General features: G+C 37.1%; 1 protein-coding gene across 1 annotated transcript in view; it reads left to right on the top strand.

The window, feature by feature from the left end:
• The window catches only part of LOC150086960 (KICSTOR complex protein SZT2-like), a 1378951-nt gene that overhangs the window by 1089440 nt on the left and 262571 nt on the right, over positions 1 to 26940 (top strand). The window contains exon 53 of the mRNA XM_090372336.1: positions 10429 to 10490. Within this exon, the coding sequence (XP_090228462.1) occupies positions 10429 to 10490 (62 nt within the window). The remainder of the gene's footprint in view (positions 1 to 10428; positions 10491 to 26940) is intronic.

The following is a 26940-nucleotide window of genomic DNA, read 5'->3' as shown; positions in this document are numbered from 1 at the left end:
AGTAGTAGTAGGAAGGAATATAGTGGATATGGAGTGGGAGTGAATCTGTTCAATATCCTATAATTATGAAGAACATGATAAAATCTCCATGCAGACCAAAAGACACCCCTGAAAATAGATGATATGGACTGGGAAAGCTTCAGAATACTGGCAAGACTAGATTGCACTGTTATGAGACAGGAGTCAAGAGGAGCAGAATGTTGCAATGGATTGTAGTATGTGTGAGGGAACTTCCCAGTGATGCTGCTGTTCCTAATGATTAGCATCACTAGGATTGAACTCTCATAGTCTAGTTTCCACGCTAACGTCATAGGAATCCTGTGTGTTTGCAGTGTCCTGTGACAATTCAGAATAGAGGATCCAAAATCATGATTGCTCACAGAATTCCAACAGGCTAAAAGAGAACAAAATATAGCCTGGAGCTTCTTTCACAAATCTGAAACAATGGACAATCTAATCCAATTCAAGAAAGTCAGAGACAAAGAATCCCAGTAAAACCTCCCCAATACTAAGGCAGTGATCAGTGCATATGATATTATCAAAACACTTGGCAAAAATTTTGCGAATAAATCTGTTTCTAATGCATATCCAGCTGCTTTTAAAACTTAAGAACTTTTACACAAAATCCTTGAGTAATATAACTTGCCATTCACAGTTAGAACTAAAGCAAATCTTTTGCAGACAAATCACAGTGCAGTTGGCCCTGATCAAATAATTATATATGATAACTAAATAAACAACTTTAATTAACCCTGCTCAATTTATTCAACAAGATATACCTATAAAATACTTTTTCAGACAAATAGCACTAAACCATAATACTTGTTAAATACTTTTGGTAATTCTTCCAAAACAGGGAAAATACCTATCAAATTCACAGAACTATTTCACTGTAGCTTTAAACCTCGACATAGGCACTGTACATTGTGAACGGTCTCCCAGTGATGCTGTACTACAGATTAGCATCACTAAGATTCAACTCACAGAGTCTAGTTTCCTGGCTGACATCATAGGAATCCGGTGTGTTTGATGTGTAGGTTTATGTGCAAGAATGAACCGTGTCACGGCTATGCCCCCTGATCCATTTGAGGTCCAACGGACAGGATTCATGCTGGTGGCAGTGCAGTTATGGTGTCTAGGTAGCCCTGGAATCCCACTTCTGAGCACATCTATTGCTTGCCAGGTAATGGATATCCCATTTAGGGCTCTGTGTTCCACGGAACTCAGTTTGGAACACTGATCTAGACACAACTGCAATAATAATTAAGACCCAGCATGGGTTTGTTAAAGGGAAGTCTTGTCTGACCAATTTGATTGGATACTATGATGTGGTCAGAAAGGAAATGCATGCAAAACATAATTTTGATATCATATACTTGGATGTCACGAAAAATTGGAGTGGTATGGCATTAAGGTTAAGTTGCTAAAATGAATAAAGGGATAGTTGAGTGGGAGATAACAGAGAATGGTAATAAATGGATGCTGCTCTTCGTGGACGAATGTTATTAGTGGAGTTCCACAGGGTTCGGTGTGCTGGGCCCATTGTTGTTTTATGTATTCATAAATGAATGAATGAAGGGATAACACGCTTAATGTCCGAGTTTGCAGATGGTACAAAGGTTGGCAGAGTTGTTAATGACAGTATGCTACTCCAACTGGATCTAGATAAGTTGGGCAAATGGGCTGAGAAGTGGCAACTGAAGTTTAACATTTACAAATCCAAAGTACTGCATATGGTTAGCAATAACCCAAGAGAAAGTACCAACTGTGTGGTACTATACCCAGGGAAGTGGAAAGAGAAAAAGACCTTGGAGTAAATGTGCAGGCACATATGAAGTTCACTGAGCAGTGCAGACGGGCTGCCAGGGCAGGAGTTTTGTCAATGATATATAGCAGGAGTGGCCAACTTAATTTGTGATGCGATCTGCTTTTTTTTCTTCGAAAGGTACCGCGATCTACCATCTCAAAAATTTCATTGCACAAGGTGCACAAATCGAGGGATGACTGTATATTTAAAATTCATCGTGATTGACCAAAATTAAATCCACAATCGACTGGTAGATCGTGATCGACTCGTTGGCCACCCCTGATATATATGAATTTTGCTAGCAGGGACAGTGATGTGATTATCACATTGTACATGGCAATGGTCAGGCCATGCCTTGAGTACTCTGTACAGGTCTGAAGGCCTCATTTCAGGAAGGGTGTAGAGGTGCTAGAATGAGTACAAAGAAGAGCAACAAGATTGGTGAGGGTAATAAAGGGGTGTTCTCACCAAGAAAGTCAAGTTCTGCAAATTGCAGTGCCTGGAGAGTAGGCACATTCGAGGTGATCTGTTTGAGGTGTATAAGGCTTTGAATGGGTTGAGCGTGCTAAATGCTGATGAGATTCTTCCCCTTGCTCAGATTAAGAACCTGAGGGGGCATAGATTCAAATTGAGGAAAGACAGTTGTATTACAGATGTGCAGAAATTTGCCTTTAGCCAGCGGGTAGTTCATTGGGGGAACAGATTTCCATCTCTTGTTGTGGAAGTTGATAGCCTAAATAAATTTAAGACTGAGCTGGACAGGAATTTGGAAAGAATGGGAGGTTTTTTTTTTTGGCTAATGCTGCATAAGCTTGCTTTCTTGCATCGTATGCCTCTGCTAATGCTAATTAGCCCTAACAGTTGAACTTATTTACATCCATAAATATTTATAATTACTCAAAGGTGCTAGGGATAGAAATGTAAATAGTAGTTAACTTTGTATGTAAACAAATGTCAATAAACAGAATCGCAGCTAATGTTGTCATGTAATGTAATGCCAAAATTTAAATTCGTGCCTAATAAACAGAATATCAATGAATGTGCTTAAAAGAAAAATTACTTTTGCTTTGGAGTATAAAAAAAAAACAATCGTTCCTCTTACATCTGTGGCAAAGCAGTGTACAGATTTCACCAATCGATTTTTTTTGGATAAAAGGGAAAGAAATTGTTTAAAATAGATCATTTTAAAAATTTATCTAATTGTGAAATTGTATTAGATAATAAAATCCAATATAGTATTAGAATAATGAGATTTTTTTTTTTTTAATAATAAGACTGTTGTTTCTGAAAGTTATTTTCAGAAACAAGTCTTGTTATTTGAATTTTTTTTATTATACTCCAAAATGGAAGATATGCAGCTGTCAAAAATCTTTAAAAGATTTTTTACAACTATGTGTCTTGAGTGAGATGATGCAGTTGATGGCTTTATCATACTTGAAGAATGCCAAATTTTCACTTTTTTTTTTATTACGAAATTCGCACAAATAGTTTATTTTTGATCGATGAAATAAAATGCCCACTAGTATGGTAAGGAATAATTTTATGAATTATATACAGTCTTTATCAATCACATGATTTAGCTATTATTAATACATTGTGGAGAAATATTAGTTGTTTGAAATTAAACCTACTGATTGTATGCACATCAGTATGTCACTGTTTGCAAAAGCAATTAAACATAGATTTAATGAATATTGCATTTGCCAGCTGTGCCAACACTGTGGAGTGCTCTGTCTTTGCTCTCAGCTATTTTAGCTCACATCAAACTGGTCACAGGCTCACACAAGCACTCTGACCAGTCATATAGCTGTAATTTGCATAAGTAGTTTGTTTTAAGTTATGAAGTATACTGAAAAAGTGATGGTACTAAAATAGAGAAATGTCATCCCTTTTTGTACACAGTTTTATATGACAAATGCATTGCTTTCCTAATATTTTTCAGATTGTAAAATGTGCCAGATGTTTTAAGAATTCTGCATTAAAGTCCTTCCGGTAATTTAAATTTGTCCTAAATAATACATCAAGTTCTTTTTATAAAGGTAGATAAAGGTAGATGCTTGTCTTTCCAAATCTTAACTGAAATGTCATATATGGGACACATTAATGTCAGAAATATATGGAGTATAAAAAAAAACAATTGTTCCTCTTAACATTCTAGCATCTGTGGCAAAGCAGTGGCATTGGTGTACAGATTTCACCAATCGATTTTTTTCAGGTAAAATGGAAAGAAATTTGTCAAATTCATTAAATTTTACCTCTTTATGCACACACACACACACACACACACACACACACACACACACACACACACACACACACACACACTGTGATATATTTCCTATATACAGGCATACCTCGGTTAACGTTACCTCTGATAACGAAGCTTCGATATAACGAAGTCCGCAATTTCAAGCCCCATTTAACATAGAAAAAAATATTCCAGTTTAATCACCTGAAATCTAAACAAACTGAAGAAATTACGGAAACCTTTGGGGCTTCTCGTGGTTGGTTCGAGAAATTTAAAAAACGGGCCAGGATTCATAGTGTAAAATTAACAGAAGCTGCAAATAAGTTTCCAGAAAAACTAAAGGAAATAATTGAACGTGAAAATTTTCCACCAAATTTGGTGTTCAGTGTTGACGAAAGCGGTTTGTTCTGGAAACGGCTACCAACAAAAAGCTTCATTTCTATTGAAGAAAAATCAGCTGCTGGGTTCAAAGCAGCCAAAGACCGTTTAACGTTACTCTTTGGATCAAATGCCTCTGGCGATTATAAATTAAAATTGTTATTAGTTTACCATTCAGAAAATCCGAGGGCATTAAAAGGTAACATAAAAATGAATTTACCTGTAATATGGAAAGCAAATAGAAAAGCGTGGGTTACCAAGGAGTTATTTACTGATTGGTTTGTTAACCACTTTTGTCCTGGAGTAAAACGGTATTGTCAAAAAAACAACTTTGAAGAAAAAGCTCTTTTGTTGTTAGACAATGCTCCGGGACATCCTACTGATTTAAACACATTGGACACATGCATTCCTGTCAAAGTTGTGTTTCTTCCAGCAAACACAACTTCCCTATTGGATCAGGGAATAATAGCATCATTTAAAGCTTATTATCTGCGTCGAACATTAAGCAATTTAACAACTAGAGGATAAAGAGGAAATGACAGTTAAAACTTTTTGGAAAAACTACACCATTAAAAACGCAATTGAAAACATTGATAGTTCTTGGAAAGAAGTCACTGAGAAATGCTTAAATGAAGTTTGGCGCAAAATATGGCCAGAAGTTGTACTAGAAGAAGAAAATAACATCCAAGAAATTAGAAATGAAGTTATCCAGGTGGCTCAATCAATAGGTTTCGAAAATGTCGATGAAGAGGATGTTAGAAATTTATTGAATGCAGAAGATGATGGTTTTTCAGTGGAAGAATTAGAAAATCTTGTTAGCAACGAAGACAAAGATAATGAAGACGAAGTTAAAGAAGTTCCTGCCAAAAAAGTGTTAACCAAAGATTTAAAAATGTGCTTAAATGACACTGAAAACGTTTTAAATTTTTTTAGTGAAAATGATCCTGATTTCGGAAGAAGTTTTATTGTTAAGTGATCAGTGTTAAATGCAATAACTCCTATAGGCAATTGTTAAATGAAAGAGAAAAAAAGCATAAGCAATCAACTTTAGACTCATATTTTAAAATGTGATTTCACTTTGTATGTAAGTTGACTGTTTATTTAATAAAACTTTTCTTTGTTCGAAAAAAAAGCTTTTCATTTTCTTTACGTAGGAACGTATCCCTATTCCGGCCATAGTATTTTTACCTCTGAAAACGAAGTTTCGCTTAACGAAATAATTTCGTGGAACGCATCCTATTCGTTATTCGAGGTATGCCTGTACTGTATATTTCAAGTAAGCACAGTTTTCCCAATTATTTCATAAGTTGGATGGTCACTATTCCTTAAAAATTATTTACAGTATTTACAAGATAGTATTAAAGAAAAATAATAAGGGTAAATCAAATACCACTAAGCAAATTAATTAAGAGGTAAATGCAGAAAGAAAAAAATCATTGTGAAAATGGATTATAATAATAAACAAAAAGTAACAATATATACAAGGTTAATATTCATATATATTTTCTTTCTGCAGTTGCAAATTATTATTGTAAGAGTTTGCGGCTCGGAGGAGGAAACTCTGTGGCATAATTTTCTCTGAAGTTTTGTAATGCGAATGTCCTGTATGGCCATGTAGGTTATGAAATTTAAAAAAAAAAAAAGAAATTAATCCAATCAAATAAATAAAAGCAAATATGGAATAACATTAACCAGAGAAAATATATGTATTGGATAATGCTCAAAGGTATCATTTTAATATGCAGTAAACTCATGAAGAGAGCATTCACATCTCTCCTACTGTAAAAATATTTTACTTCTAGGCTGTCTACTCCTATAGCATTAGCAAGGTCACATGATTCAAGAAAGCAAGCTTAGATAGCATCAGCCAAAAAAAAAAAAAAAAAAACACCCCCCCCCCCTTCTCATTTCACTCATTCATCCGCTTCAAATGTTTGTCTAGTTCTGCCTTGAATCTGTTTAAGCTATCCACTTCTACAACAACCGATGGAAGTTTGTTCCAGCAATCAACCACCCACTGGCTAAAGGAAAACTTCCACACATCTATCCTACAACTGTCTTTCCTCAATTTGAATTTATGCCCTTTCAGGCAATTATTCTGAGCAAGAAGAAGAATCCAGTCACCAGTGGCCATGCTCAAACCATTCAAGGCTTTATACACATCAATCAGATCACCTCGCAGGTGCCTAGTCTCCAAACACTGCAATTTGCAAAACTTAAGCCTTTCTTCGTAAGAACAACCTTTTGTTCCATTCACTAATCATGTTGCCCTTCTCTGTATTCGTTCCAACAGCTCTACATCCTTCTTAAAATGAGGCCTCCAGACCTATATATAATACTCAAGGTGTGGCCTGACCATTGCCTTATACAAGGGGATAATCACCTCCTTATCCCTGCTAGAAAAATTCCTGTATATCATTGACAAGACCCCATGAGCTACTCTTGCAGACCGTCTGCACTGCTCAGAAAACTTCATATCTCCCTGCACAATTACCCCCAGGTTCTTTTCACTCTCTACCTCTGTCAGTGTATTACCACACAGTTGATACGTTACTCTGGGTTTACTGCTTCCCATATGCAGTACAGGCAGTTCTCTCTTTACGAGTTCCCGGGTTTACAAGTTTTTTTTTTTTTTTCCAAGTATCAACAAAATCGAAAATATGAACATTAATTGCAAAAAATGAATGTTAAACATTCATAAATATCGCATTTCAAACCAATGCGCGTAGCTATACAATACAGTGTATCCCACTTTATGATATTAAACTCCGCTTTCTGTTACCATTGTATCACAAATATATCGTAATGTAAGCCCAATAACACATTGTTTTTTGGTAATTCATTCCACAACCTCGAAAGTACATATTTTTACTATATAACTCCCTAAAAGGTCATTTTTGTAGTGTAAATTGTATTAGTTACCAATTCAAATCATTAAATGCACTACACTTTCAATGTTATCATATGTTATAAGAACCAGTTTTGAACACCTTTGTGATATTTTTCTAAAGCGCATTTCTGGAAGTCACGACCATAAAACAATAAAAACAATTTGAACTTTCCGGTTTATTCGGCTTTCCTGTTACTGCAAGCAATTATAAATGGGTAATAAACTCGATGTTATTGCATTTGTGAAAATACCGATAGCTGGAATTGTGTGGGTTTTTACGTTATTATGGTGAAATGTGTTTGCCTTTTACTGACATCTTCAATCATATAAAAAACATAAATAAATTTTTAGAATCTTCTCTTCATTCTTTTTTTTTTTTTTTTTTTTTTTAAGCTGTCTTAAACTTGTTAGTTGCAATTTGTGCATTCCGTTAAAATGCTTATGCATGCTATTGAAATTTATAAAGAAAAGATAAGATTATCTTGGAAATAAATACCACTTGAAGCATTTCTGAAGAAGACTCCTTGTGCAACAAACCAACGAGTGCCGAGGTGATAATGAGTGATGAACGAGTGTGCATTTAGTCGATGATGATGAAGAATAAACATTCTTTAACATTTGTAAGTCATAAATAATTTCTTTATTATTATAATTTGCTGGATTTTACAGACTACATTTTCATTTTTTTGGATAAATCAATCATTGTTTAAACATAAACTAATTAGCTAACTGGTGCCAGGTGAGCAGGAGCAGCAGTGCGTAGCACACGCTTCTTGATTAGACCGGGGTTCAAGCCCGTGACCACCAAATACGGAGGATGCGGAAAGGTCAGGGAATGACCACCGCATATCCCCGGAGCAATATGGCCTTAGTTGCTAATGCTCCTAAAAACCAAATAACAAACAATTAGCTAACTAATTTCATTGTTGATAACGTAACCCCTATTTTTAACATTATGTTTATGGGAAATAAATTCCCGCTTTACTAGTTTTCGCATTACGAGCACATGCTAGGATTGAATTAACTCGTAAAGTTGAGAACTAGCTGTACTTTGCATTTGTCAATGTCAAACTTCGGTTGTCACCTCTCAGCCCATCTACTCAACTTTTCTAGATCCTGTTGCAGCAGCGCACTGTCATTAGCAACCCTGCTGACCTTCGTATTGTCTGCAAACTTGGACATTAAGCCTAATATACAATCATCATCAATATCATTAATGAATACAGAAAACAACAATGTACCCAACACTGAACCCTGGGGGACTCATTAATAACATTAGTCCATGAAGAGCAGTGTCCATTGATTACCACTCTGTCTTCTCCCACTCAACTATCCCTTTATCCATAGCAGCAATTTGCCTCTAATATCACACTTCTCCAATTTGTGCAGCAGTCTTCCATGTGCCACAGTATCGAAAGCCTTTCTAAGAGCCAAATATATGATATCAAAATTATTCTTTGCATCCAGTTCCTTTGTGACAACATCATAGTATCCAATCAATACTCAGTGTTTTCCCCTCACACTGAAGCGGGCAGAAAAATTCCCGAAACAATGCTGTCTGAGTGGTAGTGGCACTAAACTGAGACTTAATATCAATAGTCTTCTGTATCAGGAAAGTGCCGACCGGGCTAGCCGAGTGGGTAAAGTACCTGCCCGGCAACCCAAAGGTCGCGGGTTCGATTCCCGCCTCGGGCTTGGATCAAAGTACTGCAAAAACCTTGGGAGGTGCAATATGGCCACAGAAGCCGATGCGCCAACAACTACCAAATCAAAAAAAAAAAAAAAAAAAAAAAATATCAGGAAAGTGTTACTTATTCGAAAGTGCAAGGCTAGGCAATTATGAAGGATATCGCAATATGAGATGTTATAGCTGTATTGAAAACTTCATTTTCTTTCTTCATGAGTTTACTACTCATTAAATTGTTGCCTTTGAGCACTATTTGGACAATACATATTAGTACTAAAAGAGGACTAAAAAGGCCATAAATTCAACAGAGAAAATATATTAATGAAAAATATTCATTTATGGACCATATTATAAACTTTTCATCGAATTTCCATGTGACACACACACACACACACACACTCACACTCACACACACACACACTACTCACATTGCAAGAAGGGTATGTGACTGCTTTAAGAGTATTTTTATTTTTGGAATGAAAAGTGCATAAATGTTGTACAGTAAACACTTTAAAAACTGGTGCCTTCAGGGATAAAGAGGTGCCACATTTTAAATTTTTTTGGATTTTAGAGAGGTATACTTTGTGGTTGAGAATTTTAGAAGAACACATTTTCAATAAATATTAAGCACAAATAGTGAACTTATTTATGTCTGTAAACATTTTTAATGATTATATTGTTCTTTCTTCGGTTTTGCATCCAGCAAAACTGCATGACTAATGCAATGGTCTTAATTCTCACAAACTTGCTTCTGTAACTCATTGCCTTGTATTGTACCACTTTTCATATACTGCATGGCAACTCTCATTGAACAACTGTTTTCAAACATTAGAATTTTTAATGCATTAAAAATTATTGTGCTGTGAGAATTAAGTGTAAATCATGCTATCCACAAAAACAGATTAAAGGACAAGATAGTCTCCTGCAAACATCTTATAAAGAAAGAATTGTCACTCTTTTTTTTTTTTCATGGATTCTTAAAGACAAATGCACCTTAAACCTATAAAATCTGCCATTCATTGATATCATTGCCAGATTGCTTTCTTAATATCTCCAGATCTTAATATATAATTTTTTTTTTTTTTTGTAAAATGTGCCAGATTACAGAGTGCTGGATTTTATAGAGGTTACTGTATTCTGCCACAAGGGCATCAATAATAATTTTAGATAAATTACATTTTTGACCAGTATTTTTTGATAAAAATGCACTACACTGAAAATTTAAAATTTTTCTTACCGGTCCAAAATTTCATTGAATTATTTTCAATCCAATAAAAAAAAATAATAACTGTTTTATTTTAGAATTAAAGAAGCATTATAACTGGTTATAAAGATGCATTACATTAATATTAAAAAACTAAAAAGAATTTTAGTTGATTTTATGATATTGAGATAACGTATTGATGTACATTATTCAGATCTTCAAGAACTTCAAAGTATATGGCAGTCAAGGGGACCCAGCTTAAATATACCTGTTGTGGTAAGTAAATGTTCCTTGCGAAATATAACCCTTTTATTTTCTAAAACTCTATATCAGATAACTTGTATCGTCTTCTATGTTTCTTTTCCCTAGAGAATGGATACTCAGTTTGAGATGTTTATTAATTCCCCCTCCCATGAACATTTCTTGGTGATACTCATCTCCAAACAAAACAGTCTGAATTCTCTGAAATAAATAGTTTATACACATATTGCATTTTTTGTGTGCAAGTAATAATGTGTAAAGATGGTTTTTTTTCATCTAATTAAGAGTGACAGTGAGTGGAAGGTGGGGATAGAGACAGAAATCGGTATAGATTAAGCTCTTTTATATTTTTCTTGAAAATGTGTTGTTTAATTCCCCATCATATAATAGATAACTTAGTTTATCAATAAAGCATTTAGTATATAAAAATGTATAAAAATTGAGTTAGCTACAATTATGTTGTTGCAATTTGACTAGTAGTTTATTTAGTTAACTACTAAATTAACTACAGTTTAATGCACTATTATGCTGTGATTTTTACCTTTGTTAATGACATCACATTCCAGACTCTCTGCAAATTCATAGTAGTGGTTACACTACTCTCAGTGATCAGGATTTCTAGGAAAGTGAGGAAAGGGAGATGACAGCATAAAAGAGTAAGTGACCCCTGATCAGAGTTGCCCAAAAAACCACTCCCTATCCTGTAAAGTCCATTTCTCATATATTACCTTGATTGTAGTCTCTGAAAAGAAAATTGAAATTTAATTTTAGTATTGTTTATCATTAATTTAATTACTATAATGGCCTTCCAATATAAAGACCATTTTCTCATTCCCTGGGAAGTCATTATATAGAGCTCTGACTGTATATCTTTATCTCTCTCCTTATTTCTGTTTATCATCCTGCCTTTAAATTTTCTTATAAACCTCGCTTCTTTAACTTTTCTTCTGATGACCCTTTCTTCCCAACTATTTGGAAATTTTTTAAATTAAAAGCTGGGAGCATTTTATGTTTGTCTAACTCTTGTTTCCTGATCCTCCATTCTACATGTTTCCAATGTTCAGCAGTTCTTATTTCAAATGTCCTACACTCCTCCCACCAATGTGCATTTTCTCACAGTAACACAGTTTTCTATATGATGCATCTCCTAACTGTGGCAATCAGATCTCTTAAAATATTGTCCATTTTTGTTTATTGCTTTAAATACCATATCTAATTTGTATTTTTTACATCTGTGTAAAGAAAGTTGTTTTTTCACAAGGTTTGTTTGTTTTTTTTCATCTGTGTGAGAGAGGGAGAAAGCTTGACTGAGTGGTAGGATGATAGAGAGTGGAATCAGTCTATGTTAAAATCTGGTGTGTTTTTCTCTTGCAAATATGTTCTTACCAGATTTAAACCTATAAAAAAAATAGACAATATTTTAAGTGATATGATTCCTGTGATTTAAGGTATAAAATTACAGGAGTGGAATTTAGAGGATAGGGTTGGGTTATTGGGCAGCTCTGATTGGCCAGTCATTGCTCTCGTTTGATAACTCATAATGTAAATTAGAATGCAAATTATTAATGGAAATAATCCATAATGTAAATGACTCATTTAAAGTGATGGTTAGGGGTGTGTGTGTGTGTGTGTGTGTGTGTGTGTGTGTGTGTGTGTGTGTGTGTGTGTGTGTGTGTGTGTGTGTGTGTGTGTGTGTCCTCATATAACACAAGGATTACCCACATGTACGTGTTCTTATAAAATGTTGTGTTGTGCGAAACCGTGTTATATGGGACAAAGGGGGGGTTGCATTCCAAAGCTAACAAAAATACATCATTCTAGATTTCTTGTACTTCTGCTCTCTTTAAAAAATCAGTAATCTGGGTTTGTTTCTGTTGCTTGATAAATCTTTGTGAATTTCATTATATGGAACTAAGCATTTTTGAATCCCTGCTCCCTTTTGAACTTTGGGCTCCTTTCATTCAAGAATCTGCATTCAAAAAATAAGATTCTAATTGCTTTTTTTGTCGAATTTTTGTCTGCACTATCACCCTCTGAATTGTGATTTGGTTTTACCTCCAATGCCATTTACATCAAATCTGCTTTGCCAGCCTCTTTTTCTACCAGTAATTCTTGAATGTCTTCGGTAATCATATCTTTATTTATTTTTTAGGAGCATCGCCGACTAAGGCCATGTTACTCTGTGTATATTGTTTATAAATTGCATGGTCCTGAGGTCGATTTTCTGTTTTACAGGACGAAAAACCCGAGTTTCCTGGAGGAAAAAAACCATGCTACCCTCACCTGAGCCCGACAAACTAAGCCACATTGTGAAAAAGACCCATAAAAACTCATCCCGTCATTGACGGGATTTGAAATCAGGTCTTTTCCAGCTGGTGTGGAGTAAAAGAGCGATTCTATCAATTATGCTACCCATGAGAGCTTCAGTAGTCCTATCATCAAAATGTAGTGAGTTCTACTATCGCATCGATTCCGTTTTCTGCCAGTTTGATCGTATTTCCTGAATAAACTGACTCTGGCCATAATTTTTACAAAACGCACCTGTTGACAGTTCTTTCAGTGATAAAGCTATGATTCTGATACAGTCCACAATTGAGAAATGTTTCCATGCCTGCATTACTTCAACAGTTTCAGAATCAATTTTTTTCCAAAATCCATTGTAACGATTTTCTGATGTAATGAGTTTTAAAGGTGGATATAATGCCTTGATCTAATGGCTGAATAAAAGAAGTTGTATTAACCTAGTACAATTGTGGTGGTAGGAACATAACTTCAACATTTGGATGACTTAATGTAATGTGCTATCCAATAGTAATAAAACTTTGAAATATAGATTTTTCCACAAGTTCAATAGCACAGAACATATTTCTGAACAAAATAAAATACAGAGATTTCTCAATTAATTTTTTTGACTAGCGAGTCAATAGCGGGTATTCAAAAAGAGTGGAAATGTTGAAAGAATGCACCCAACATAATAACAGGGTCTTCCCCACACAAAAGCTCAAAAATACCCTGTTATGCGAGGTTTACCGAAATTCTCTGTCTTAGAGCAAAACCGTGTTATATAAGTACCGTGTTGTGCGAGGATTGTCACAATTTATTAATCATGTTAGAGCGAAACCATGTTGTAGAGGTACTGTGTTATATGGGGGTTGCCTGTATATATATATAAAGAGACTAAAAAAAAATCCCACAAATACTATAAATGTGAAAACTGCAATTATAAAAAAAAAAATTGCTGTTTGAACTAATAACGTACCATGATCTCTGGAAACCCTGTAGATGGAGTATCAAGCTATTGTCTGAAGTGCCTTCCTGCATTGCTTCAAGCTTATTGTCAAATGATTTGTTATGGTTACACAAGAGTAATAAAAACCAAGAGGTCAAGAAAGCAGTACTTCCTCATAACAGTTGCAACAATTTATATTCACACAAACCAAGAATTACTACAAAAAAATTTAGAAGATCTAGTAATCCAAATACCTCCCCACTTCTGTATACTGGAAGACTTCAGTGGACACAGTCCTTCATAGGGTAATCTAACTGTAGACCAAAAAGGATGACAAGTCGAAAAATGAATAGATCAGAATGACTTATCTTTGTAAAATGATGACATTTGTGCATATACAAATCTTATGTCAGTAAATTGCAAAGCAATTGGCGGTGGAAATTCAGATCTTGGGTGCCACTCCATACTTCAACTAAAAGTCAGAAATAAGGCGGTGACTGGCAGATGCCACTTACTGTTTTCCCCATTCCCTGTCCTCCTAGGTTGACATGCATAGGATGCTTATCCCCCCCCCGCTTGCCACTGTTTTAAAATCAGGAACTCGTTTACCGATTTAAAAACAGGGGATAATGGGATAAACACCCTGCCTAAGCTAAGCACCTCCCCTTCAATGACACAAATAATCAGAAACAAAACGAATCACAATAATCACACAATCACTCTGTTCTACGACCATGCCCACTGCTCAGAGACAAGTGGTACCCAAATAATAGATTTCAGCCCAATTGGCTTCTCTATATGCTCTCCAAACATTATTTCCATTCCTCAATTGGTCAGTATGATCCTTTCAGTAGTTGATCACCATCTGATAATCATTACTGTGACATTAGCAGTGGCAAGTCAATCTCATGTAGAAATCCTAGATGGAAAATAAGCCAAGCAGATTAAGAAATGTATGAGACTATTTCAAAATGTACTTGTACTTGTTAACAGGAGAGATTGCTCCTACAGGGATGGGATACACTTAAATAGAAAGGGTGCAAGAATATTTGCTGATGCTATCGAGGCAGTGTTAGGTGGGTCGGAAAACTGCTAGCTTGGGGGGAGACAAAGACTAATGGATTAACAGTAGCCACTGGCAGAGGTGAAAGAGATTCTTGCACTGCTTCTATTGGAATGAGCAGAAGCCTGAAAACCAAGATGCAGGATATTTCAGAGACTGCTGGAAGTCATTGCGGTACAAGTAAACACATGGGTTGTGTTAGGGTAGCTAAGAATAGAAACAGGTGCATGTATACTTGCGTGTACACCTATGCTAGGAGTTTAGTAAATAAATTTGATGAATTTGAGGTATTGCTCAAAACATCAAAGGCAGATATTGTTGGGATATCAGAGACGTGGTGTCACACAGATATAAGGAATGCAGAACTGGAATTTAGGGAGTACAATGTGTATAGAAAGGATAGACAGGACAGGAGGGGAGGAGGGGTTATGCTATTAGTTAAAAAACACATAAAATCCAAAGAAGTGAAGCCAGTCGACATTGATGGACAGGGCAGTGTCAAGTCAGTTTGGTGTGACATAAGCATAGGTAAATCAAAATTGAGAGTAGGAGTGTGCTATAGGCCTAATGACTCTGATGAGTATAATAAGATACTGTACAGGGAAATAGAATGGGCCAGTAAATCAGAGAGTCTTATAATGGGGGATTTTAATTTCCCAGATATTGACTGGAATTTGTGGGTTGGTCACTCACACACTAGCAAGGCTTTTGTGGATTTATTGGATGATTGCTTTCTACATCAGCATGTTCGGGAGGCAACTAGAGGGATTAATACTCTTGATCTGATTATCAGTAGTGATTCTTCATGCATTAGGAATCTGCAGATAAAGGAACCACTGGGTGGCAGTGATCACAGTGTGTTGAAGTGGGATTTACTCAAGGAGGTAACTACCATCAGAGGTAAAGGGAAGGGTTTTTGCTTTCGTAAAGGCGACTATGATGGTCTGAGACAGTATTTAAATTCTATACAGTGGGACCAACTGATGATGTTACCAACAGCAAATTCAAAATGGGAAGCTACCAGGCTTTACATACCAACCAAGAAATATTGTTCAAGGTTCAGGCCTAAATGGTTGTCAGATGAACTAATGAGACATATGGCAGAGAAAAAAAATGCATGGGATACATACAAATTAATGGGTGACATGGAAGCCTATGATAGATATAAGTTGGTCTGTAACCAAGTCACAAAGGAGATTAGGCAGGCAAAGGCAGATTATGAGAAATCCTTGGCAAAGGACGCAAAGAAAAACAGAAAAGAGTTCTTTACCTATTTAAACTCAAGAAGGAAAGGGATGAATCAGATTGGTCCACTGGATGTTGATGGTTCAACAGTTGAGGATCCAGCTCAGGTGGCTAACAATCTAAACGAGTATTTTGCAACTACATTCACACATGAGGAGTTATTCAGGAAGGGGAATGTCGTAGGTGAAGTAAACATTGGCAGTGAGCTAGATTATTTTCTAATAACTGAGAGGAAAGTGGAGGAGAAATTGTTGAGGATAAACATAAAAAACGGCACCCGGGGTGGATGGGATCTATCCAGTTATATTAAAGGAGGCAGCAAAGGAAGTAAGCAAACCCTTAGCCATAATTATGAGAGCTTCTTTGGACTCAGGGGAGGTACCCATGGACTGGAGATGTGCAAATGTAACCCCAATTCACAAAGGAGGATCAAAGGCTGACACAAGTAATTATAGACCTGTTAGTTTAACTTCTGTTCCAGGAAAATTAATGGAGGCACTGGTTAAAGAAGCACTGCAGGATCATCTGGACAAGAATTCAGTTATAGCTCAGACACAGCATGGTTTTGTTAAGGGCAGGTCTTGTCTGACCAATTTGATTGGATACTATGATGTAGTCACAAAAGAACTGGATGCAGGGAATAACTTTGATATTATATATTTGGATCTTAGAAAGGCTTTTGATACTGTTGCGCATGGAAGACTGCTGCACAAATTGGAGAAGTGTGGCATTGGAGGCAAATTGCTGCTATGGATAAAGGGATGGTTGAGTGGCAGAAGACAGAGAGTGGTAATCAATGGACACTGCTCAACGTGGACTAAAGTGGAGTTCTTCAGGGTTCAGTGTTGGGTCCATTGTTGTTTTCTGTATTTATAAATGATATTGATGATGGTGTATCAGGCTTAACGTCCAAGTTTGCAGACGATACCAAGGTTGGCAGGGTTGTTAAGGACACTACTGATACTATGCTGCTGCAACAGGATCTGGAAAGGTTGAGCAGATGGGCTGAGAGGTGGCAAATGAAGTTTAACATCGACAAATGTAAAGTACTACATATGGGAAACAGTAACCCCAAATCAACGTATCAACTCTGTGGTACTACGCTGACAGTGGTAGAGAATGAAAAGGACCTGGGGGTAATTGTGCAGGCAGATATGAAGTTCTCTGAGCAGTGCAGACGAGCTGCAAGAGTAGCACATGGTGTCTTGTCAATGATATACAGGAATGTTTCTAGCAGGGACAGGGATGTGATTATTCCCTTGTATAAGGCATTGGTCAGGCCACACCTTGAGTACTGTATACAGGTCTGGAGGCCTCATTTCAAGAAGGATGTAGAGCTGCTGGAACGAGTACAGAGAAGGGCAACAAGATTAGTGAATGGAACAAAGGGTTGCTCTTACGAAGAAAGGCTTAAGTTTTGCAAATTACAGAGCCTGGAGACTAGGCATCGGCAAGGTGATCTGATAGAGGTGTATAAAGCTTTGAATGGCTTGAGCATGCTCAATGCCGATGGGATTCTTCCTCTTGCTCAGAATAATCACCTGAGAGGGCATAAATTCAAATTGAGGAAGGATGGATGTCGGATAGATGTGCGGAAATTTGCCTTTAGCCAGCGGGCAGTTGGTTTGTGGAATAGACTCACATCGCTTGTTGTTGAAGTTGATAGCCTAAACAAATTTAAGGCTCAGCTGGACAGGTATTTCGAACGAACGGAGGGGTGAAATGGGAGTAGTGGTTTTTTTTTTTTTTTTTTTTGGCTGATGCTGAATAAGCTTGCTTTCTTGCATCATATGCCTCTACTAATGCTAATGCTAAAATTAATGCAGATGTTTTCAAAGAATAACTAGTAGATGCAGAAATACAATATGTAACAAAGAAACGAATTCAAGCTGCAAAGAAGACTATACTAAGAATGTTGAATCATCCCTACTCCTCTCAAATCATGGTGGAATGAAAAATGTTTACAGGCTGAACTAGAGATATACAAAATCTGGAACACTCTTTAAAAGTACCCAGCTACAGAAAACCTTGTATTTAAGAAAGCACGAGAAAGGGCCAGCAGAAAGACATCTTATATAAAATTTGCATAGGGTCTGGGTGGCGAGCGATCTGTTCCAAAAGCAACTAATCACTCTCAGTCACTCTTGCAGCACAGCTTTTGCCTCCCTGTAGCAGCACTAAATGGTATAGCTTTGTGGTAAAGCTAACCTTCAGGGTCAAAAGGAGCAAAACATGGACTGTGACTTCCCACTGATTTAAAACTGCAAATCCAGCTTTGCATCAACCTCGTGATTACCTATCCAACCCAAAGAGACTGAAGATGGATGCTTTCTGAGTATACCAACAAAAAACTGAGTCTCTTAAATACATCTCATTTGGAGTTCCAAGTGGATACTTTCACAATGCTACACTTTGTACTTCCATTGGTCAGGCGCCTCTGTAGCCAGGTGGGAAGGAGCAGCAGTGCATAGCACACGCTTCTTGATTAGACCGGGGTTTGAGCCCGTCACCACCAAATACGGAGAAAGTGCAAAGGTCAGGGAATGACCACCGCATATCCCGGAGCAATATGGCCTTACTTGCTAATGCACCTTAAAAAAAAAAAAAAAAAACCAAAATCCAAACCTCCATTGGTTTAATTTCAAAATGGGATCTAATGAATTACACAGACAAAAAGGAATTAGGCTTAAGGGAGATGGTGGGCTTATTCCCATTCACAGCATCATATTAACATTTAGTACACCAAACCGTCCATTATCAGTGAAAGTGAGACATTGTCACGCTTCCAAACACTCCACCAAGGAAACTTGGTATGCTCAAACTGTGAACCCAAGGGCATGCACAAGCTGACTCTAATTCCCATGCTTCATACTGTCCAAACTGGAATGGCAACCAACTTGTGAGCCAAAACTTGTGAGCATGAAAATATGAAAAAGAATCCAGAGGTACAAGACAGAAAAGCGAGTCTCATACCCAAATAGATACGAGGAAACAGTCACAACAACAAATACCAGTACAAACAGATGGTGAAGACTTCCAAAGATTTCATTCAGGGTCAATTCCTCCGGACCTTTTTCTTACTACTGAATACATCATGAATAATCAAACTAATAAAACAAACTTATCTGTAAAAAGATCTAAACCTTCCAAATATTTCCTCATTCATTTCAAAAATATATGTGGCCTCAGTTCCAATCCCAATGATGTCCATTTCTATTTATAGTCTGCTAACCCCCGCTTAGTTTTTCTGACAGAATCTCAATTATTTGAGTCAATGACTGCTCTTATCAGTTGTCCTAATTATTCACTGTATAGTTCCTTTTGCTTCAAAGTTGATACTTATGCATAAGTGTGCTGTATTATTCCATGTCAGACTTTTTAGCATCCTTTGCCATAAATTTCTCATAATCTGCCTTTGCTTGCCTAACTTCCTTTGTGAATTGATTACAAAACTGCCTACATCTTCCATAGGCTTCTGTGTCACCTGATAATTTCTATGCATCCCATGCATTTTTCTTCTCTGTCACGCATCTCATTAGTTCATCTGACATCCATTTAGGCCTAAATCTCGAACAATATTTCTTAATCGGCATGAAAAGCCTAGTAGCTTCCACGATTAGTTCCTTGAATGCTTCTCACTTAGAATTTGCTGTTGGTGACACCATCAGTTGGTCCCACTGTCCAGAATTTAAAAACTGTCTGAGACCACTGTAGTCACCTTTACAGAAGCAAAAACCCTTCCCTTTACCCCTGATGGTAATTATATCTTTAAGTAAATTCCACATCAGTACACTGTGATCACTGCCACCTAGTGTTCTTTTACCTGCAAATTCTTTATACATGAATAATCACTGCTGATAACCAGGTCAAGAGTATTACTCTCCCTTGTTGCCTCTCAAACATGTTGCTGCAGAAAACATCATCCAATAAATCCACAAAAGTCTTGCTAGTGTGCGAGTGACTAACCCACAAGTTCCAGTCAATATTTGGAAGTTAAAATATCCCATAATAACACCATTCTGGGTTTGATTACTTCCTTTCTGCTATCTGATTTTTTGGCCCATTCTATTTCTCTCTACAATTGGCCATTGTACTCATTAGAGTTATTAGGCCTATAACAGGATCAAGATATGTCTGCCAGGGGCAAAGGTTGATGACGTTGTAGAGCAGATATCATCTTTTAAGGGCACAAAAGGTGATATAGTTGTACACTTTGGCACTAATGATATCAAGAGTAGGAGACGGGCAGAATTGTTTAACAAGTACAGGTCACTGTTGAAAAAAAGCCACGAAATAGGGTTGAATTTGAAAGTGTCTGCAATTCGGCCCAGACACGATAGGAGGGAGTATATGATGAGAGCCTTGTCGATCAATTCGGCCCTGGAAAGATTGTGCAAGGCTCAAGGGGTAGAATTTTTTTCAGCCTGGACTGTACTTGTTAACAGGAGAGATTGCTTCTACGGGGATGGGATACACTTTTATTATTATTATTATTATTATTATTATTATTAGCCATATGGTGCAAGGAAGCCTGAGGCTTTTGCTGCATCAGTCAAAAAAAAAAAAAAAAAAAAAAATTCTGAGTTACCCCTGAAAGAGAGAGAGAGAGGGGTGTAAGAAATAGAAGGAAATCACCAAGAAAGAGAAGAATGATGATATCCAGCTCAGGACCCTGGGTGTGCCAAGCCCATACTCACCAGATATAAGCCCCTGGGGGTAAATTTAAATAGAAAAGGTGCAAGAATATTTGCTGATGCTATCGAGGCAGTGTTAGGTGGGTCGGAAAACTGCTAGCTTGGGGGGGGGATACAAGGACTAATAGATTAACAGAAGCCACTGGCAGAGGTGAAAGAGATTCTTGCACTGCTTCTATTGGAATGAGCAGAAGCCTGAAAAACAAGATGCAGGATATTTCAGAGACTGCCGGGAGTCATTGCGGTACAAGTAAACACATGGGTTGTGTTAGGGTAGCTAAGAATAGAAATAGGTGCATGTATACTTGCGTGTACACCAATGCTAGGAGTTTAGTAAATAAATTTGATGAATTTGAAGTATTGCTCAAAACATCAAAGGCAGATATTGTTGGGATATCAGAGATGTGGTGTCACACAGATATAAGGAATGCAGAACTGGAATTTGGAGAGTACAACATCTACAGAAAGGATAGACTGGATAGGAAGGGAGGAGGGGATATGCTATTAGTTAAGAAATACATAAAATCCAAGGAAGTGAAGCCAGTGGACATCGCTGGACAGTGCAGTGTCCAGTCAGTTTGGTGTGACATAAGCATTGGGAGATCAAAATTGAGAGTAGGAGTGTGCTATAGGTCTAATGACTCTGATGAGTATAATAAGAAACTGTACAGGGAAATAGAGTGGGCCAGTAAATCAGAGAGTCTTATAATGGGAGATTTTAATTTCCCAGATATTGACTGGAATTTGGGGCTGGTCACTCACACACTAGCAAGGCTTTTGTGGATTTATTGGATGATTGTTTTCTTCATCAGCGTGTTCGGGAGGCAACTAGAGGGAGGAATACTCTTGATTTGATTATCAGCAGTGATTCTTCATGCATTAAGGATCTGCAGATAAATGAACCACTAGGTTGCAGTGATCACAGTGTGCTGAAGTGGGATTTACTCAAAGAGGTAACTACCATTAGGGGTAAAGGGAAGGGTTATTGCTTTCGTAAAGGCGACTATGATGGACTGAGACAGTATTTAAATTCTATACAGTGGGACCAACTGATGATGTTACCAACAGCAAATGCAAAATGGGAAGCATTCAAAGAACTTATCTTGCAAGCTACTAGGCTTTACATACCAACTAAGAAATATTGTTCAAGGTTTCGGCCTAAATGGATGTCAGATGAACTGATGAGGCATATGGCAGAGAAGAAACATGCATGGGATACATACAAATTAACACATGACACAGAAGCCTATGATAGATACAAGTTGATCTGTAACCAAGTTACAAAGGAGGTTAGGCAGGCGAAAGCAGATTACGAGAAATCTTTGGCAAGGGATGCAAAGCAAAACAGCAAAAAGTTCTTTACTTATGTAAACTCTAGAAGGAAGGCGATGAATCAGATTGGTCCACTTGATATCGATGGGTCAACTGTTGATGATCCTGCTCAGTTAGCTAACAAACTAAATGAATATTTTGCATCGACATTCAAACATGAGGAGTTATTTAGCGAGGGGAAAGCCAGTGGTGTATTCAACTCTAGCAGTAAGCTAGAGAATCTTGTAATAACTGAGAGTAAAGTGGAGGAGAAATTGTTGAAGATAAATACAAGAAAGGCACCTAGGGTGGATGAGATCTATCCAGTTATATTAAATGAGGCAGCAAAGGAAGTAAGCAAACCCATAGCCTTATTTATGAGAGCTTCCTTGGACTCAGGGGAGGTACCCACAGACTGGAGATGTGCAAATGTCACCCCAATTCACAAAGGAGGATCAAAGGCTGACACAAGTAATTATAGACCTGTGAGTTTAACTTCTGTTCCAGGAAAATTAATGGAGGCACTAGTTAAAGAAGCACTGCAGGATCATTTAGACAAGACTTCAGCTATAGCTCGGACACAGCGCGGTTTTGTTAAGGGGAAGTCATGCCTGACCAATTTGATTGGATACTATGATGCAGTCACAAAGGAACTGGATGCAGGGAATAACTTTGATATTATATACTTGGATCTTAGAAAGGCTTTTGATACTGTTGCACATGGAAGACTGCTGCACAAATTGGAGCAGTGTGGCATTGGAGGCAAATTGCTGCTGTGGATAAAGGGGTGGCTGAGGGGGAGAAGACAGAGAGTGGTAATCAATGGACACTGCTCGTCGTGGACTAATGTTATTAGTGGAGTCCCTCAGGGCTCAGTGTTGGGTCCATTGTTGTTTTCTGTATTCATAAACGATATTGATGAGGGTATATCAAGCTTAATGTCGAAGGTTGCAGATGATACAAAGGTAGGCAGGGTTGTCAAGGACACTACTGACACAATGCTGCTGCGACAGGATCTGGAAAGTTTGAGCAGATGGGCTGAGAGGTGGCAAATGAAGTTTAACATTGACAAATGTAAAGTACTACATATGGGAAACAGCAACCCCAGAGCAACGTATCAACTCTGTGGTACTACACTGACAGTGGTAGAGAATGAAAGGGACCTGGGGATGGTTGTGCAGGCAGATATGAAATTCTCTGAGCAGTGCAGACAGGCTGCAAGAGTAGATGGTGTATTGTCAATGATATATAGGAATTTTTGTAGCAGGGATAAGGAGGTGATTATTCCCTTGTATAAGGCAATGGTCAAGCCACACCTAGAGTACTGTATACAGGTCTGGAGGCCTCATTTCAAGAAGGATGTAGAGCTGCTGGAACGAGTACAGAGAAGGGCAACAAGATTAGTGAATGGAACAAAGGGGTGCTCTTACGAAGAAAGGCTTAATTTTTGCAAATTACAGTGTCTGGAGACTAGGCACCAGCGAGGTGATCTGATAGAGTTGTATAAGGCCTTGAATGGTTTGAGCATGCTCAATGCTGATGGGATTCTTCCTCTCGCTCAGAATAATCACCTGAGAGGGCATAAATTCAAATTGAGGAAAGACAGATGTAGGATAGACGTGTGGAAATTTGCCTTTAGCCAGCGGGTGGTTGGTTGGTGGAACAGACTTCCATCCCTTGTCGTGGAAGTTGATAGCCTAAATAAGTTTAAGGCTCAGCTGGACAGGTATTTTGAACGAACAGAAGGGTGAAGTGGAAGTGGTTTTTTTTTTTTTTTTTTTTTTTTTTGGCTGATGCTGCATAAGCTTTCTTTCTTGCATCAAATGCCTCTACTAATGCTAATGCTAAAACAATAAAACAAACACACTCCTACTTTCGTTTTTGCTTTCTCGGTGCTTATATCTCACCAAACTGACTCAACATTGCACTCTCCATCTATGTCAACTGGATATACTTCCTTAGATTTTATGTTTTTCGTAATTAACAATGACAACATTGCTGTTGTTATGAATATTTCAACAAGTGACGAACAGTATTATTCTCCTTTAACATTTCAACTAAAATGTGCATTTACACAGACAGAACTGTGTACAGTAGAACCAGACAAAATTCACTACATGATATTAAAAAAACTTGATACACAATATTGCTCAAGTGGCCCTTGCACCAGAAACAACAACAAAATTTGCATTGCCATCAAGCAGTTCCAGAAGCTGTCTGGAATAAAATCAGAAAGATGAATTTCTGATTTATCAAACTCCAAAAAGTGCAGAGCCTCTTGAAGGAGAAATATTTACCAAAACATCTGCAACTACTTATGTACTCCTAGTTTTCAATGATCAAAAGGTAAGAATTGAGATGAACAAGTTGCATTTGCCAACAATAGAGGATTAACAGTATAATTCTCCTTTAACATTCCATCAACTAAAATGTGCACTAACACCGACAAAACAATGTACAAGTTAGGACCAGACCAAATTCACTACATGATGTTAAAAAAACTTGATGACCAATCCCAAACCACTTTTATAAAATTACATAATGAAATCTTTCTAGAAAACCAGCCCAGATAATTGGCATTGTGCAGCCATTATAGCTTTCTCAAAAACCAGGATACGATATTTCTGCCCCATGCAACTGTCCCCTAATAATGTTAACAGACTATCTAGGAAAAGTCATGTAGAAATGATCAGTGCCTAGTTTTCGACAGTAATAATCTTCTGCATCCATTGCAGTATCACATTTAGGAAAAATTTACAAATATTAGACTTATCAAATTAGAAAATATTGTATCCTTCTTTCATCATGTCATCCATTTTGACATAGAAAAAACATACAATACAGCATGTTAGTATGAAATTCTCCAAAATTATATCTCTTTGAATTAAGAGAGCAACTTCTCCATTATATCCAAAACCTTTTTACAACACAAATTCTACAGACGTCCCTCGAAGAAGAGCAGTCTGTAGAATTTTAATACTTTCACAAGAGGGTGTGCCACAGAGATCGGTGCTTAGCATCCTTACATATACAAAGAATCAGTGTCACCACTTTGTATGTTAATGACTTCAAAGTTTATTACCACTCTCAAAATATACCTATTTAAGTTTCTATCGACATCAACCAAATCTACAAAGAGAAGCAATAAATAAAGTAAGTAAATGGACACTAACAGATCTTCACACAAAACAATTGCATATATATATATATAGTATATATTTAGTTTTCACAGATGTTTTCATTATATACACTTGTATGAAATGAAGCATACACCCTGATCCTGAATTGTAACTTGATGGACAAGTTATCTCTGTAATATCAATGTAAAATCCTTAGTTCTTATCTTGGATAATAACTTAATATTTCTTGATTTTATTAAATAACTCAATGCCGACCGGGCTAGCCGGGTGGATAAAGTGCCTGCCTGGCAACCCAAAGGTCGCAGGTTTGAATCCCGCCTCAGGCTTAGATCAAAGTACTGCATAAACCTTGGGAGGTGCATTATGGCCACAGAAGCCGATGCGCCAACAACTACCAAAAAATAAATAAAATAAATAACTTTGTTACATCTATAAACTCAACATACTTAAAGTTCTTTCTGCCTTAACTTAAGGAGACTTATGTATGCTTCTTCAACTCTACCAAGCAATAGTTTGATTCAAACTAGATTATGGGGAAATTGTTTACAACCCTGCAAAATCAAAATACATCAAGATGTTTAGATCCCATACACCACAGCACACTCCATATAAGCATTAGGAGCTTCCTACACATCACTGGTGGAAAACCTTTATGGAGAAGCTTGCAGAAACTCGCACTTCGGCTTAGACTCTTATTATGCTATGCCACCAAAATCAAATCCAATCCAGGTCATCCAACTAGAGACCTGTTTTTATCAAACTAGAAAAACATACCAGATTCATTCATGGAGGAATCAACTTGCTAACATACATCTAAAAGAACTGCTGCTAATTTAAAAGCTTAACTAACTATGATGCCATAGCTACAAACCTCTCATCATGGAGGACAATTCAACCTGTACTTGATATTTTTCAATTCTGGGGAAGAACACCTCTGCCAAGAACAAACCATCAGCAATTGCAGGCACCATAAAGAATGCAGAATTTTTAATGATAAATTATGGGGCATCTTGATGTCCAACCAAACTAATTATAAGCTGATAGCAAATAGCATAATTCTCGTAGTTGCTTTATAACTTTGTAGAATACCACAGCACACACAATCCTACATACAATAGGTGGAGTATTCAGTTTCAAAGCTTATGCATAGAAGTCACATCAGATTTTGCTAGATCTCAGGACACAAAGGAAACAAAGAAGTGGATAGGGTGATAAAATCAGCTGCCAACTCTGACTATGGCTTTCACTCAGAACCATATACAGATTAAAAATCCCTTATCCACAAAAGCAGTATACAGAAATGGCAATGAAGCAACACTTAACCAACAACAATTTTGCCATATTAAACAAATGCTTCAACCATGGCACATTAGCCTCTAGTTAGTATTAGTAGTAGTGGCAAATGATGCAAGAAAGCAAGCTTATACAGTATCGACAAAAAAAAAAAAAAAAAGTCCCATTTCATCCATCCCCTCCAATACCTTTTCTAGTTCTTCCTTAAATTTATTCAAACTATGCACTTCCACAACAGCTGACATCTACAACAGAAGTCTCAGCATAACAACATCTCAAGCTCTGATTATCATAATAAGATAAACTAATATTTCAAGAAATGTTTGGGACTCTTCTGTTGGAACATGGAGCAAGGTATCACAGGTTACAAGATCCTGCTAGGGTCCTCATGAAACAAGCAATTTCATAGACTGGGGTTGGGTTAATAAGAGTAAAAACAGGTGCATATATACTTGTATGTACACTAATGCCAGCAGCATAGTAAATAAAT

The sequence above is a fragment of the Mastigoproctus giganteus genome, chromosome 4 (assembly GCF_048544385.1).
Source record: "Mastigoproctus giganteus isolate SK-2022 chromosome 4, ASM4854438v1, whole genome shotgun sequence".
In the NCBI taxonomy this organism is placed as follows: Eukaryota; Metazoa; Arthropoda; class Arachnida; order Uropygi; family Thelyphonidae; genus Mastigoproctus; species Mastigoproctus giganteus.
Note: the sequence above shows the minus strand (reverse complement) of the source record. Positions and strands in the feature narration are given on the sequence as shown.